Source organism: Hylobates moloch, unplaced genomic scaffold (genome assembly GCF_009828535.3).
Source record: "Hylobates moloch isolate HMO894 unplaced genomic scaffold, HMol_V3 SCAFFOLD_13, whole genome shotgun sequence".
Classification (NCBI taxonomy): Eukaryota; Metazoa; Chordata; class Mammalia; order Primates; family Hylobatidae; genus Hylobates; species Hylobates moloch.
Window position 1 is genome coordinate 37,197,190 of NW_026652288.1, and position 12,215 is coordinate 37,209,404.

General features: G+C 49.4%; 1 protein-coding gene across 2 annotated transcripts; it reads right to left on the reverse strand.

Moving 5' to 3' along the window:
- Positions 1-1,391: 1,391 nt before the first annotated feature.
- On the reverse strand, positions 1,392-11,740 carry PSMC4 (proteasome 26S subunit, ATPase 4). 2 transcript variants are annotated; one of them, XM_032172941.2, is made up of 11 exons: positions 11,576-11,740; positions 10,571-10,669; positions 10,260-10,446; positions 8,401-8,547; positions 8,208-8,317; positions 8,013-8,106; positions 2,848-3,015; positions 2,686-2,762; positions 2,378-2,546; positions 2,115-2,170; positions 1,392-1,640 (listed from the first exon to the last, which is right to left on the reverse strand). In XM_032172941.2, the coding sequence occupies exons 1-11, from the start codon at positions 11,609-11,611 to the stop codon at positions 1,527-1,529; spliced, it is 1,257 nt and encodes a 418-aa protein (XP_032028832.1). In that variant the 5' UTR covers positions 11,612-11,740; the 3' UTR covers positions 1,392-1,526. The 2 variants fall into 2 exon arrangements, with proteins under 2 accessions (XP_032028832.1, XP_058283030.1); XM_058427047.1 differs by lacking the exon at positions 11,576-11,740 and adding an exon at positions 11,116-11,173.
- Between the last annotated feature and the right edge of the window lie 475 nt (positions 11,741-12,215).

Consider the following 12,215-nt stretch of genomic DNA (forward strand, 5'->3'; position numbering starts at 1 on the left):
GCTAGGTGGAACTTCAAGTACATTTATGTATATAACTATTAGTTTTATTGAGGTATCAATAAAACTACAATAAATTAGGTACAATTTGATAAGTTTTGACATACACACTTGAAAAACCATTACCACAGTAAAAACAAACAAACAAGCAAAAAAACTAAACATGTCTATCACCTCCTACTTTTTTCTCTATAATCCGTCCCACTCGTCCCAAGCCCCAGATACCATTGGTATGCTTTGTCACTTAAGATTAGTTTGGATTTTCTAAAACTTTATGTAAATAGAATAATACAGTATGTATTATTTGTTGTCTGGATTCTGTCACTCAGCATAATTATTTTGAATTTCACGTTTTTGCATGTATCAGTAGTTCATTTTCATATTACTTAGTGGTGTTATATTGCATACAAATATTACAATTTGTTTATCCATTCACTTGCTGATGGATATTTGGGTTGTTTCCAGTTTTAGCTATTTCAAATAAAAATAATGAGAACATTTATTTACAAGTCTTCATATGGATGTATGCCTTATTTTTTCTTAAGTAAATACCTAGAAGTGGCTAAATCATCTGATAGGTGTGTATTTAGCATAAGAAATTGTCAAACTGTTTTCCAAAGTGGCTTACCATTTCACATTCCCACCAGCAGTGTGTAAGAGTTCCATTTCTTGACCAGGCACAGTGGCTCACGCCTGTAATCCTAACACTTAGGGAGGCCAAGGCAGGCAGATCATTTGAGGTCAGGAGTTCGAGACCAGCCTAGCCAATATAGTGAAACCCTGTCTCTACTAGAAATACAAAATTTAGCCGGGTGTGGTGGCAGGTGCCTGTGGTCCCAGCTACTCGGGAAGCTGAGGCAGGAGAATCACTTGAACCCGGGAGGCAGAGGCTGCAGTGAGCTGAGATCTCACCACTGCACTCCAGCCTGGGTGACAAAGCAAGACTCCATCTCAAAAAAAAAAAAAAAGTTCAGTTTCTCAGTCATGCTAGCCATATTTCAGGTACTTATTAGCCACACGTGGTGAGCAGCTACCATATTGGAGAACATAGAACATATCCATCATTGTGGAAAGTTCTATTGGACAGCACTGGACATCTCCTTCCTATGAACTCCCAAGGCCTGTGACCTGAATTTCTTTACTGTCTTTTACCTGTAGGAAATGAGGGAGATGCACAGGGCTTTATCCCGTTATTAAGGACTACCATCTCAGGTTCATTTTCCATCCCTTTCCCCACATTTCGGAAGTCATCTGGTTTGAATTCTTTGGTTCTCTCAAGCTGCAACCCAGGCCATGCACCTCATCTGCTCATCTGTCAGATTAAGAGGGACCCAGAGGATCCTATTCAAGGCCCACATTCTCCAAAGGAGTTAAACTTCTAAGAAGAAATTAAATGGATTCGATCTTATCTATTTATTGAAGAAACCAATCTTGGGTAAAGAAAAAAGGGATTGAGGTTTTGGGACAGAGGTGCTGGCGGGGGCGAGAGAAGCCCCAGCCCGAGTGGTGTGGTGGAGGGAAGGGAGGGGTCACTTGTAAAACTCATGCTCCTGTTCGTCCTTCTTGATGACAGTCTTGTATGCTTTCTCGAAGTCCTTGGCCAGGACAATGTAGCGGTTTTCACGGACAGCCAACATTCCACTCTGTTGAAGGATGAGAGTTAAAATCTACTTCCTGTGGCAGGGCACAGTGGCTCACGCCTGTAATCCCGACACTTTGGGAGGCTGAGGTATACAGATCACTTGAGCCCAGGAGTTCGAGACCAGCCTGGGCAACATGGTGAAACCCTGTCTCTACAAAAAATACAAAAATTAGCCAGACGTGGTGGTGGGCACCTGTAATCCCAGCTACTTGGGAGGCTGAGGTGGGAGGATCACTGCAGTGAGTCATGATTGCCCCACTGCACTCCAGCCTGGGCGACAGAGTGAGTCCCTGTCTCAAAGTAAAATACAAAAAACACTACCCCTGTACTATCCACCCCTAGTGATGGTAGAGGAAGAGAGAAATGGCGCCCATGACCCAGGGCAGCCATGAGGGGACAGGACTGCAGCAGTGGTTCAGAGAAGAAGGGTCCTCACACACTCGCTGCCTGGATTCAGAGAGAAACCACCACTTACCTCCTGACAGATGGAGTTGATATCAGCTCCCGAAATCTTATCTGGCCGGGCCACATCTGCAGCGAGTTAAGGAAACTATTCCTTGTGTGATGGGGTAAATGCCTGGGGCTGGAAGTCATCTTTGGCCATCTCTGTCACCTCCCCTCCTCCCTGGACCTTGGTCCCACCTGCACAGTCTGGGCTGTGGTGATGGCAGAAGTGGAGCTGAAGATCTAATCCCCATTCCCAACTAGGGCCCCTCCCTGACTTCTGGAGCAGGATACAATCTTCCAAGTCAACCTCCTCAGAGAGGTTCATCTTGCTAGTGATAGTGGAGAAAATCAATCTCTTCTGGCGGCGGTCAGGAAGTGGAAATTCAATTTTACGGTCCAGCCGTCCTGGCCGTAGCAGGGCCGGATCCAGGGTGTCTGCTCTGTTTGTGGCCATGATTACCTGACATTGGGGGGCAGGCCAGCTCAGATCTCTGCACTCCTACCTCCTTCCTGTCATGATAACTGCCCCTTAGGTGCCAGCCCCCACCTTTCCCCAGTTCCTACACCACACCTCCCCTTGTCCATCCCAAACCCCAAACCTTGACATTGACATTCTGATCAAATCCATCCATCTGATTCAGCAGCTCCAGCAGGATCCTCTGAACCTCCCTGTCGGCTGAGGGTGCACAGCATGGTCAGTCCCAGGCATCCCATGTGACAAGCTTGTCCAAGAATCTGGGCCTTGTTTTGGCATCACTTACCCCCTGTCTGAGCATCGAATCTCTTGGTGGCGATGGCATCAATCTCGTCTATGAAGATGATGGCAGGTGCATTCTCCTTGGCCAGGCGGAACACATCCCGGACCATGCGGGGGCCCTCACCCAGATACTTCTGTACAAACTCCGAGCCCACGACCCGGATGAATGCAGCTGATGACAGGATGACAAGGGTTAGGTGGGAATGAGCCTCCTGAGGGGCCCATTCTGCTTTAACAGAAACTGCGAATTCCTTGAAGACATCCTTTTCCTTGGATACCCATACCTAGTAGTTGTGTCATTCTCTCATGCCCAAGGGTGGGTCCCACATCCAGCCCTGAGGAACAGCCATCTACTTGTACCCCACAGTGATCCAGTGGCCTAAATCATGAATTCTCCTCACAAACATGTCACTTTTTTTTTTTTTTTGAGACAGAGTCTTGCTCTGTCGCCCAGGCTGGAGTGCAGTAGCACAATCTCGGCTCACTGCAACTTCTGCCTTCAGGGTTCAAGTGATTCTCCTGCTTCAGCCTCCCGGGTAGCTGGAATTACAGGCGTGCACTGCCATGCCAAGCTAATTTTTGTATTTTTAGTAGAGACGAGGTTTCACCATGTTGGCCAAGCTGGTCTTGAACTCTTGACCTCAAGTGATCCACCCGCCTTGACCTCCCAAAGTTCTGGGATTACAGGCATGAGCCGCCATGCCCAGCCAGATGTGTCATTTTTTTGGCCCAACATTTAAAAATCAGGATATGAAATACTAAAAAAAGAAAGAAAAAAGACAGTCTAGATTTCTGGAGCACTTGCAAAATCAGCAAGAAAACAGACATGCTGCCCATACACTAAGACATCATACTGCCTCGCCAAGAGCTCTGAGTTCCTGTTTGCTATAAGGACCAGCTTTTTAATTTCCTGAAAAAGATCAGGGACCACGGGCATGTTCTGATATAACTGACAATTGGCAATGAGGTTGAAGACAGATTTGTTCTGGGCCCTCCCTTTGGACTTGGAGTACAGTGGTATGATCATAGCTTACTGCAGCCTCAATCTCCTGGGCTCAAGCAATCCTCCCTCTTCAGCCTCCCAAGTAGCTAGGACTATAGGCATGTACCCACACCTAGCTTTTTAAAAATTTTTGAGGAGATGGGGTCTTGCTATATTGCCCAGGCTGGTCTCAAACCCCTGGCCTCAAGCAATTCCCCTGGCTTAGCCTTCCAAAGTGCTGGGATTATAGGCATGAGCCACCCTATGCTTGACCCTGGCCTTGTTTCTTAAAGTTACGCTTGTTTCTTAAGGATCAGATGCTTTGTGTTGTATGAAGCATACCCCCAGGACTCTCCTTCCAGCCACCAGAGAAGGGAGACATGCAGTCCATAGATAGACTGAGTGGTTTTATGTCATAAACTAGGAACTGTTCAAGGCTTCAGCCCTGCCCTGTTCACTCCCTAAGATCCAGACTTTACACCTGGCTCAAGGGGTCCCTCTTTCTTGGTACTTGCATCAGCTGGGGGCTCATTCAGCATCCTAACCTCAAGAGATTTCTGACTTTTTCTGCTCTAAACACACCTTGACCACCTGACTTTGGCCACACATTTACTTGGCTGTTCTGCAAATGTTCAACCAGTTCCACATGAAACCCCCATCCCTGGAATTGCCTTATCTGACCCAGCCTGTCCGCCAGCCTTTCCTACTCAATCACTACAGTCCCCTTCCTACCCCGACCTTCCCTGTCCTCCCAATCTCTCAGCCCCCTGTGGGCTCTACTACTCCTTCCACCTACCCTGGAATGGGCTCCTGCTTCAGTTACTCACTCTTAGTAAGCTGTGCTGTCACCGGAACAAATAGACGAATTCCCCCAGAAAAACGAGAGGGAAAAAAGGCTCACACCTGTGATCCCAACACTTTGGGAAGCTGAGGCAGGAGGATGGCTTGAGCCCAGGAGTTCAAGACCAGCCTGGGCAACATAGCAAGACCCTGTCTCTACTGAAAATGAAGATACAATAAAGATACAAAAATTAGTTGGGCATGGTGGCACAGCTACTTAGGAGAGACCGAGGTGGAGAGGATTGCTTGAGCCCAGGAGATTGAGGTTGCAGTGGGCTATGATCACACCACTGCACTCCAGCCTGGGTGACAGAACAAGAACCTGTCTTTTTTTTTTTTTTTAGAAACGGAATCTCGCACTATTGCCCGGCCTGGAGTGCAATGGTGTGATCTTGGCTCACTGCAACCTCAGCTTCCCGGGTTCAAGCAATTCTCCTGCCTCAGCCTTCCGAGTAGCTGGGTTTACAGGCACCCACCACCATGCCTGGCTAATTTTTTTGTATTTTTAGAAAAGATGGGGTTTCACTATGTTTGCCAGGCTGGTCTCAAACTCCTGACCTCGTGATCCGCCCACCTCGGCCTCCCGAAGTGCTGAGATTATAGACGTGAGCCACTGCGCCTGGCCAGACATGACCCTGTCTCTAGAAAACAAAACAAAACTCAACCCCAGTCAGCAGCTTTTCCCATTTCTACATCTGTTCTACACCTTCTCTCTTCCCTTCCTCTGCCAGTGACAAACCACCCCAATTCACTCAGAAAAATGACAGAACCTGAAGTGAGGGTCTCTAGTGGGAAAAGCTGGTAAAATTTGAAGGAGGTCTAAACTTTAGTTCATTGTATTGTAGCATTGTTAATTTCCTGGTTTTCCTAATTGTACTGTGGTTACATAAGATAATAACATTAGGGAATCTGGGTGAAGGGTACACAGGGCCACACTGGAAGAATTGTCTTGGGCCACACATAAAATACACTAACACTAATGATAGGTAATGAGCTTAAAAAAAAAATCACAGCCGGGTGCGGTGGCTTACGCCTGTAATCCCAGAATTTTGGGAGGCCAAGGTGGTTGGATCACCTGAGGCCAGGAGTTCAAGACCAGCCTGGGCAACATGGTGCAACCCCATTTCTACCAAAAGTACAAAAAAAATTAGCCAGGCATGGTGGCATGTACCTGTAATTCCAGCCACTCGGGAGGCTGAGGTAGGAGAATCGCTTGAATCCAGAAGGTGGAGGTTGCAGTGAACCAAGATAGCACCACTGCACTCCAGCCTGGGTTACAGAGTGAGACTCTGTCTCAAAAAAAAAAAAATCACACAAAAACATCTCATAATGTTTTAAGAAAGTTTATGGGCTGGGCGCGGTGGCTCACACCTGTAATCCCAGCACTTTGGAAGGCTGAGGCGGGTGGATCATGAGGTCAGGAGATCTAGACCATCCTGGCTAACACCGTGAAACCCCGTCTCTACTAAAAAATACAAAAAATTAGCCAGGCATGGTGGCGGGCGCCTGTAGTCCCAGCTACTCGGGAGGCTGAGGCAGGAGAATGGTGTGAACCTGGGAGGCAGAGCTTGCAGTGAGCCAGGGTCGCGCCACTGCACTCCGGCCTGGACGACAGAGCAAGACTCCGTCTCAAAAGAAAAAAAAAAAAAGAAACTTGACGAATCTGTGTTGGGCCACATTATCTGCCTGTTTTTCCAACTAAGACATCACCTCCATAAGGAGGTGTTCTGTTTACTGCCACGTCTCTATCCTTTTTTTTTTTTTAAGACGGAGTCTCACTCTGTCACCCAGGCTGGAGTGCAGTGGCGCCATCTCGGCTCACTACAAGCTCCGCCTCCCGAGTTCATGCCATTCTGCCTCAGCCTCCCGAGTAGCTGGGACTACAGGCGCCCGCCACCACACCTGGCTAATTTTTTTTTTTTTTTTTTGAGATGGAGTCTCGCTCTGTCACCCAGGCTAGAGTACAGTGGCGTGATCTGGGCTCACTGCAAGCTCCGCCTCCCGGGTTCACGCCATTCTCCTGCCTCAGCCTCCCAAGTAGCTGGGACTACAGGCACCCGCAACCACGCCTGGGGAATTTTTTCGTATTTTTAGTAGAGACGGGGTTTCACCGTGGTCTCGATCTCCTGACCTCGTGATCCTCCTGCCTCGGCCTCCCAAAGTGCTGGGATCACAGGCGTGAGCCACTGTGCCTGGCCCACGTCTCTAGCATCTACAACACATCCTGGCACATAGTAGGTGTTCAATAAACAGTCACTGAATGACTGAGTTCTAGGTGTCTGTTTCTTTTTTCCCAGTCAAGGCAAGGGACATCTCTGATTGTCATCTTTGCATTCCAGCACAAGGCTTGGTACAGAGTAAAAGTTCAATAAAGTGCCAAGCAAATGAGTAACAATGACAACAGCTAACATTTATTGCCCATTCCAGATGCTTTGTATCAATTTGCTCTTCTGAACACCCCCAGAAAAATAGGTACTATGATTTTTTCCATCTGACAGTTAAGGAAACTGAGTCACAGAGAGGTTAACTTACTCAGGATCACAAAAGAAGTTGGTGGGGAGTAAGATTTCAAAGCCAGGCAGTCTAGCCCCAGAAAACATACTGCTTAACTACTACCTCCTACTGCTCCCTGGCTCACATGTATTAAGATCTGAACATATGCGTAAGATTTTAGGGCTTTAAAAAAAAAAAAAAGAGTTATAGAGTGAGTGACTTTCAGACATTTTTGTCTGGCACCTACAATAAGAAATACATTTTTGGGGCCAGGCACATGGTTCATGCCTGTAATCCCAGCACTTTGGGAGGCAGAGGTGGGAGGATCCCTTGAGCCCAGGAGTTCAAGACCAGCCTGGGCAACAGAGTGAGACCCTATCTCTACGAAAAAATCTAAGAATTAAAAAAATACATATACATTTTTGACGAACCACAAGTATACATGAGTGTGCACATGTGTATGAAACAAGTTGAATGAAACAGACGAACTTGCACCATATATACTTGTACCATGGTATAAATACCATGTGGATGTTCTCTGGCGCTTTCTATTTCATGTTTCAAAATACTGGCTGCAACCCACAAATTGAAATTCATAATTACTAACACGTCACAACCCATTGTAGGAAAACACTGCATTACTTCATTAACTGCTCACAATCACCGGGTGAAATGAGTCTTTTACTACTAGGAAAGGCCCAAGGAGGTGAAGTCACTACAGCCAGTAACATGTACACGTGGGCTGTGACCCCAGAGTCTATGTTTCTAATCACTGTGCAGTGCCAGTGAGCGAGCAGGGAGCAAGGCGGAAAGGCCAGAAGATGAGAGTTCAGGGCAAGGGCAGAAGGGCTCACCTGTGGTGTGATGTGCCACCGCCTTTGCCAACATGGTTTTCCCGCAGCCAGGAGGGCCATACATGAGGACGCCTCTGGGGGGATCGATGCCGATCTGAAACCCAGAAGAAGGAAGAGAAGTGGGAGTCAGGGGTTCCACCTCCAACCCCAGACCCAATGGGGCCTCTCCCTTCCCTACCACCTGTACCGCCTCACCTGCTTGTAGAGCTCGAAATGCGTGAGCGGGAGCTCCACGGCCTCCCGCACCTCCTGCTTCTGGATGTCCATGCCTCCAATGTCTGCGTACATCACATCTGGCTTCTGGTCTGGTGGGAGAGCAGAGCTGGGGCCCCTGGCCGGGTCCTCAAGGTCCCCATGGGGCCCTCCCAGCTGCAGGCTCCCCCTTTACCTGAGGTGAGCATCATGATGCTGCTGTCAGCTTCGGGGGGCAGCACATCCACCAGTGCATTGCTGTGCTTGTGGAGGGCCACCGAGGCGTTGGGCTTGAGCAGCTCCCGATCAATGGTGCTCAGGATGCGCACATAATAGTTGGAGCCTGCGAGAAGGGAGAGAGGAAAACAAGAAGTGTCAGCCTGGAAACTGCCCCTTCCCCACTTCCTTCCTCCTAATCTCCATGCTGCCAACATCTCTGGCTCAGATCCTGAGGGGTCCCCTCTCGGCCTCCAGCCTTCCCTCCTGCTGTCCGTCCCCAACATTCACACGAACTCCTTGTCTACCACCCTGATTCTCTCTTGAGCTCCAGCCCTGGCTGTCCAGTAGGCCTCCCCCTGCATCTCATACTAGTGAGGCACACTTCTCTTTCCAGGCTCAGTCTCTCTTCTGACTGTCAGATCTGGCTGACCAGCAGCCTCCTGGACACCTTCCATGATGCTCTGGACTGCCCTCCCTGCCTTCCCACAAACCTACTCCTCTACCCGTGGTGCGATCTCAGGGAAAGCCACACTATCCCAACTCCTACAGGTCAAAGATAGAGGCCTCATCCTGGATACCACCCTCCCCTCACTTTCTCATAGCCCACCAGTCCAATTCTAGGCACAGTCACACACCTTTCTCCAGAACCTTTACAAGAACATGGCTTCGTCCAGAGGAACAGAGCCCAGAAACGAAAAAACAGATAAGACGCCTGTGACAATGACTATCGTGAGGGCAAGGCCTGGACCTATATAAACAGCAGCAGCTACAATATACTCTGATAAAGACTCTGAGTCCCTATCAGGGACCAGTATTTTTTTTTTTTTTTTTAGACAGAGTGTTGCTCTGTCGCCCCAGGCTGTAGTACAGTGTCACGATCTCAGCTCACTGCAACCCCCACCTCCCGGGTTCAACAGATTCCTGTGCCTCAACCACCCAAGTAGCCGGGATGGCAAGTGTGTGCCACCACACCCGGCTAATTTTTATATTTTTAGTAGCGATGGGGTTTCACCTTGTTGCCCAGTCTGGTCTCAAATTTCTGGCCTCAAGTGATCTGCCCACCTGAGTCTCCCAAAGTGCTGGGATTATACGTGTGAGGCACCATGCCTGGCCTCAGAGCCCAATCTCTTAACACTCCTACTCATTGTTTCAAACTGCAGGCCCCAAACCAGTAGTAGTTGTGATATCAGTTTGGAAGGTCATGACCAGAACTGTGTTTAAAGCAAAACAGACTAGAATAGGATAGAAAACATCAGCATATACCACACCTAGTAAGGCTAAATATTTCATGCTGAAACTTATGTTTTATACATCTGTCTAAAAAGTTAAGAGACAGAGACAGATATTCACAATGTAAAATATATTTCTGGCCGGGCACAGTGGGGCTCACGCCTGTAATCCCAGCACCTTCAGAGGGTGAGGCGGGTGGATCACCTGAGGTCAGGAGTTCAAGACCAGACTGGCCAACATGGTGAAACCCTGTCTCTACTAATAATACAAAAATTAGCCAGGCGTGGTGGTCCATGCCTGTAATCCCAGCTACTTGGGAGGCTGAGATAGGAGAATCGCGTGAACCTGGGAGGCAGAGGTTGCAGTGAGCCAAGATCGTGCCACTGCACTCCAGCCTGGATGACAAGAGCAAAACTCTGTCTCAAAAAAAAAAAAAAAAAATACATATATATATATGTATGTATGTATGTATGTATTTCTACCTTTTGATCAGTCAAAATACTCTGAAGAACACCGCACTGCCCTGCCTTGTTTGCTGCTGCCTAGCGCATGGTAGGAAATGGTTGTTAAGTGGACAAATGAATGAATGAGGTGTCCTTAGCACACCTGTGGTAGAGCCCACAATGGCTGTATTCTGATCCACAGCCTCCAGAAATTGTCCGATGACCAGCGGGATGCTTTGGATTCGCTTCACCTCCTCCTGGGCATGGAGAAATTCCTTTTTCAGGTTCTTTTGCTCATCCTTGATGTATTCCTCCTGCACTTCCAGGAACTCCAGCTCTTGCTGCAGCTTCTGTGAGCAGAGAGGGGACAGAAGGGGATGGCTCCAGCCCTTGCTGATCCAGAGAGTGGTGGAAAGTGGGGAGAGTATGAGATGCCAGGTCCTGTGCAAGTTCTGGGTTAGGGGTTGAATGTACCTTGTAGCGGCTGTACAGGTCCTCCAGGTCCTCAGGCTCAGGGCCCAGGAAAGACAGGCCGGTTTGGGGCCGGGACACGGACAGTGCTGGGATCTCATCCTAGACCAAAGGGGATAACTTACATTGGAAGAAGACGGTCCTCTCGTGAAAGCATCTCAACTTCACTAATGTTTGTTCCCCTCCACACTTCACCCTGAAGTCACTTAGCCCCTAACAGACCCCTGATATCATAAGACCCTCTAAATAGATCCTGGAAACCTTTTGGCCCCGTAAACAAGCTCTTTATGTCAACTTGCCCCTCAAACAGATCTTATGTTATCATATACCACTCATAACATGTCCCCAGTGTCACACAACCCCCAACTACGATCTAAATATCACATCAACTCCTTATCAGACCCAAATGCCACCCAATCCCCTTCAAGAGGTTCCTAATGTCACATGGCTCTTCTAGATAGGCTGTTAAAGTGCCTGCGTCTTCAACGAGTCCCAACATTCCCCAGTTTCCCCTCAAAGATCCCTTATGTCACAGTCTCCTAACTCACCTTAGACCTAAACATCACTCAGCCAAGCCACAGATAATACTTAACTACCCGCCCCATTACCCCCATCAGCAAAGCCCTGAACATCAGTCAGCCCCGCAGCCTAGCCCCGGGGATCACTCGGCCGCACGGCGGGATCCTATACATCACTCACCGCCTGACCCAGTCCCAACGCCGGGCCACCGACGTCACTAAGCACTACCGGCCAGGGTTCGAAATCAATCCGTCTCAAAGACCCACTAACGTCACTCAATCCCCCTGCCCCGCTTTCTGAGTCTTACCTGCTACCATCACTCGGCCACCCAGACAGGCCTTCGAACGGCACAAAGCTCTCCAAGGAGGCCTCTGAAATCACCCCAACCTGGGCTGGGGTCCTGGAAGCCATTCATCCCCCACTCAGGTCTGGCTTCACCCTCTCCCCGCAAGCCTGGCCCGGACTAAAAAGCCCAAGTCCCCACTGTACCTGAGCCTTCTCCACCAAGATGCCTATCTCCTCCATAGTGACCAAGCCGGCCTCTGTGTGGCCTGGGATGATCTGTCACCGCTTCCGCTGACGACAACGGAAGTCCCTGGCTGAGGAGGCTTCTGGGAAGCGTAGTTTAAGTTACCGCTGAGAGGGGTTGGAAGGGCAGGATAGGATGAAGGGCTGGTCTGGGTTCCGCCCTCAACATAAGCTCAGGCGCTGTCAGTACCCGCAGGCGCGAGGGCGGGACCGGAGCTGTGCGCGTGCCCAGTATCACGCGACGGCGCCATCTCTCCCTGCAGTGCAGGGCTGGGGGTTCTCTCCGGGAGGTGGGCGCAGCCCCGTTGCTCTTTCAATGGAGTAAGTTCGCCGAGCTCTGGCACGGACAGTCTGGCGGCCAACTGCTCTTCGCTTTCTAGTGTCTGGGCTGGAGGGTCCTTGAGCTGGGTTCCACAGAAGGGATCGTACGGGCAGGTAGGGTCTCCACGTGGGGCTGATCCCAAGACTGTGCGCCGCGCGGGCGTGGGAAGATCCGAGCTGCCCGTGAAGGTGACCCTTCATACCGGGCTTTACCCCGGGAGTGAGGAGCCCCGAGCCCGCAGTGAGCAACAAATCAAGTAGAACCCACGCGTCTGGGCTG

Excerpts from the sequence above, each read along its gene's own strand:
- PSMC4 (XM_032172941.2), bottom strand. The coding sequence starts at position 11,611 with ATGGAGGAGATAGGCATCTTGGTGGAGAAGGCTCAG. Across the intron at positions 10,447-10,570 it reads ACCTGTACAGCCGCTACAAG|AAGCTGCAGCAAGAGCTGGA; the intron begins GTACATTCAACC and ends CTCTGCTCACAG. Across the intron at positions 2,547-2,685 it reads ATCAGAATGTCAATGTCAAG|GTAATCATGGCCACAAACAG; the intron begins GTTTGGGGTTTG and ends CCCCAATGTCAG.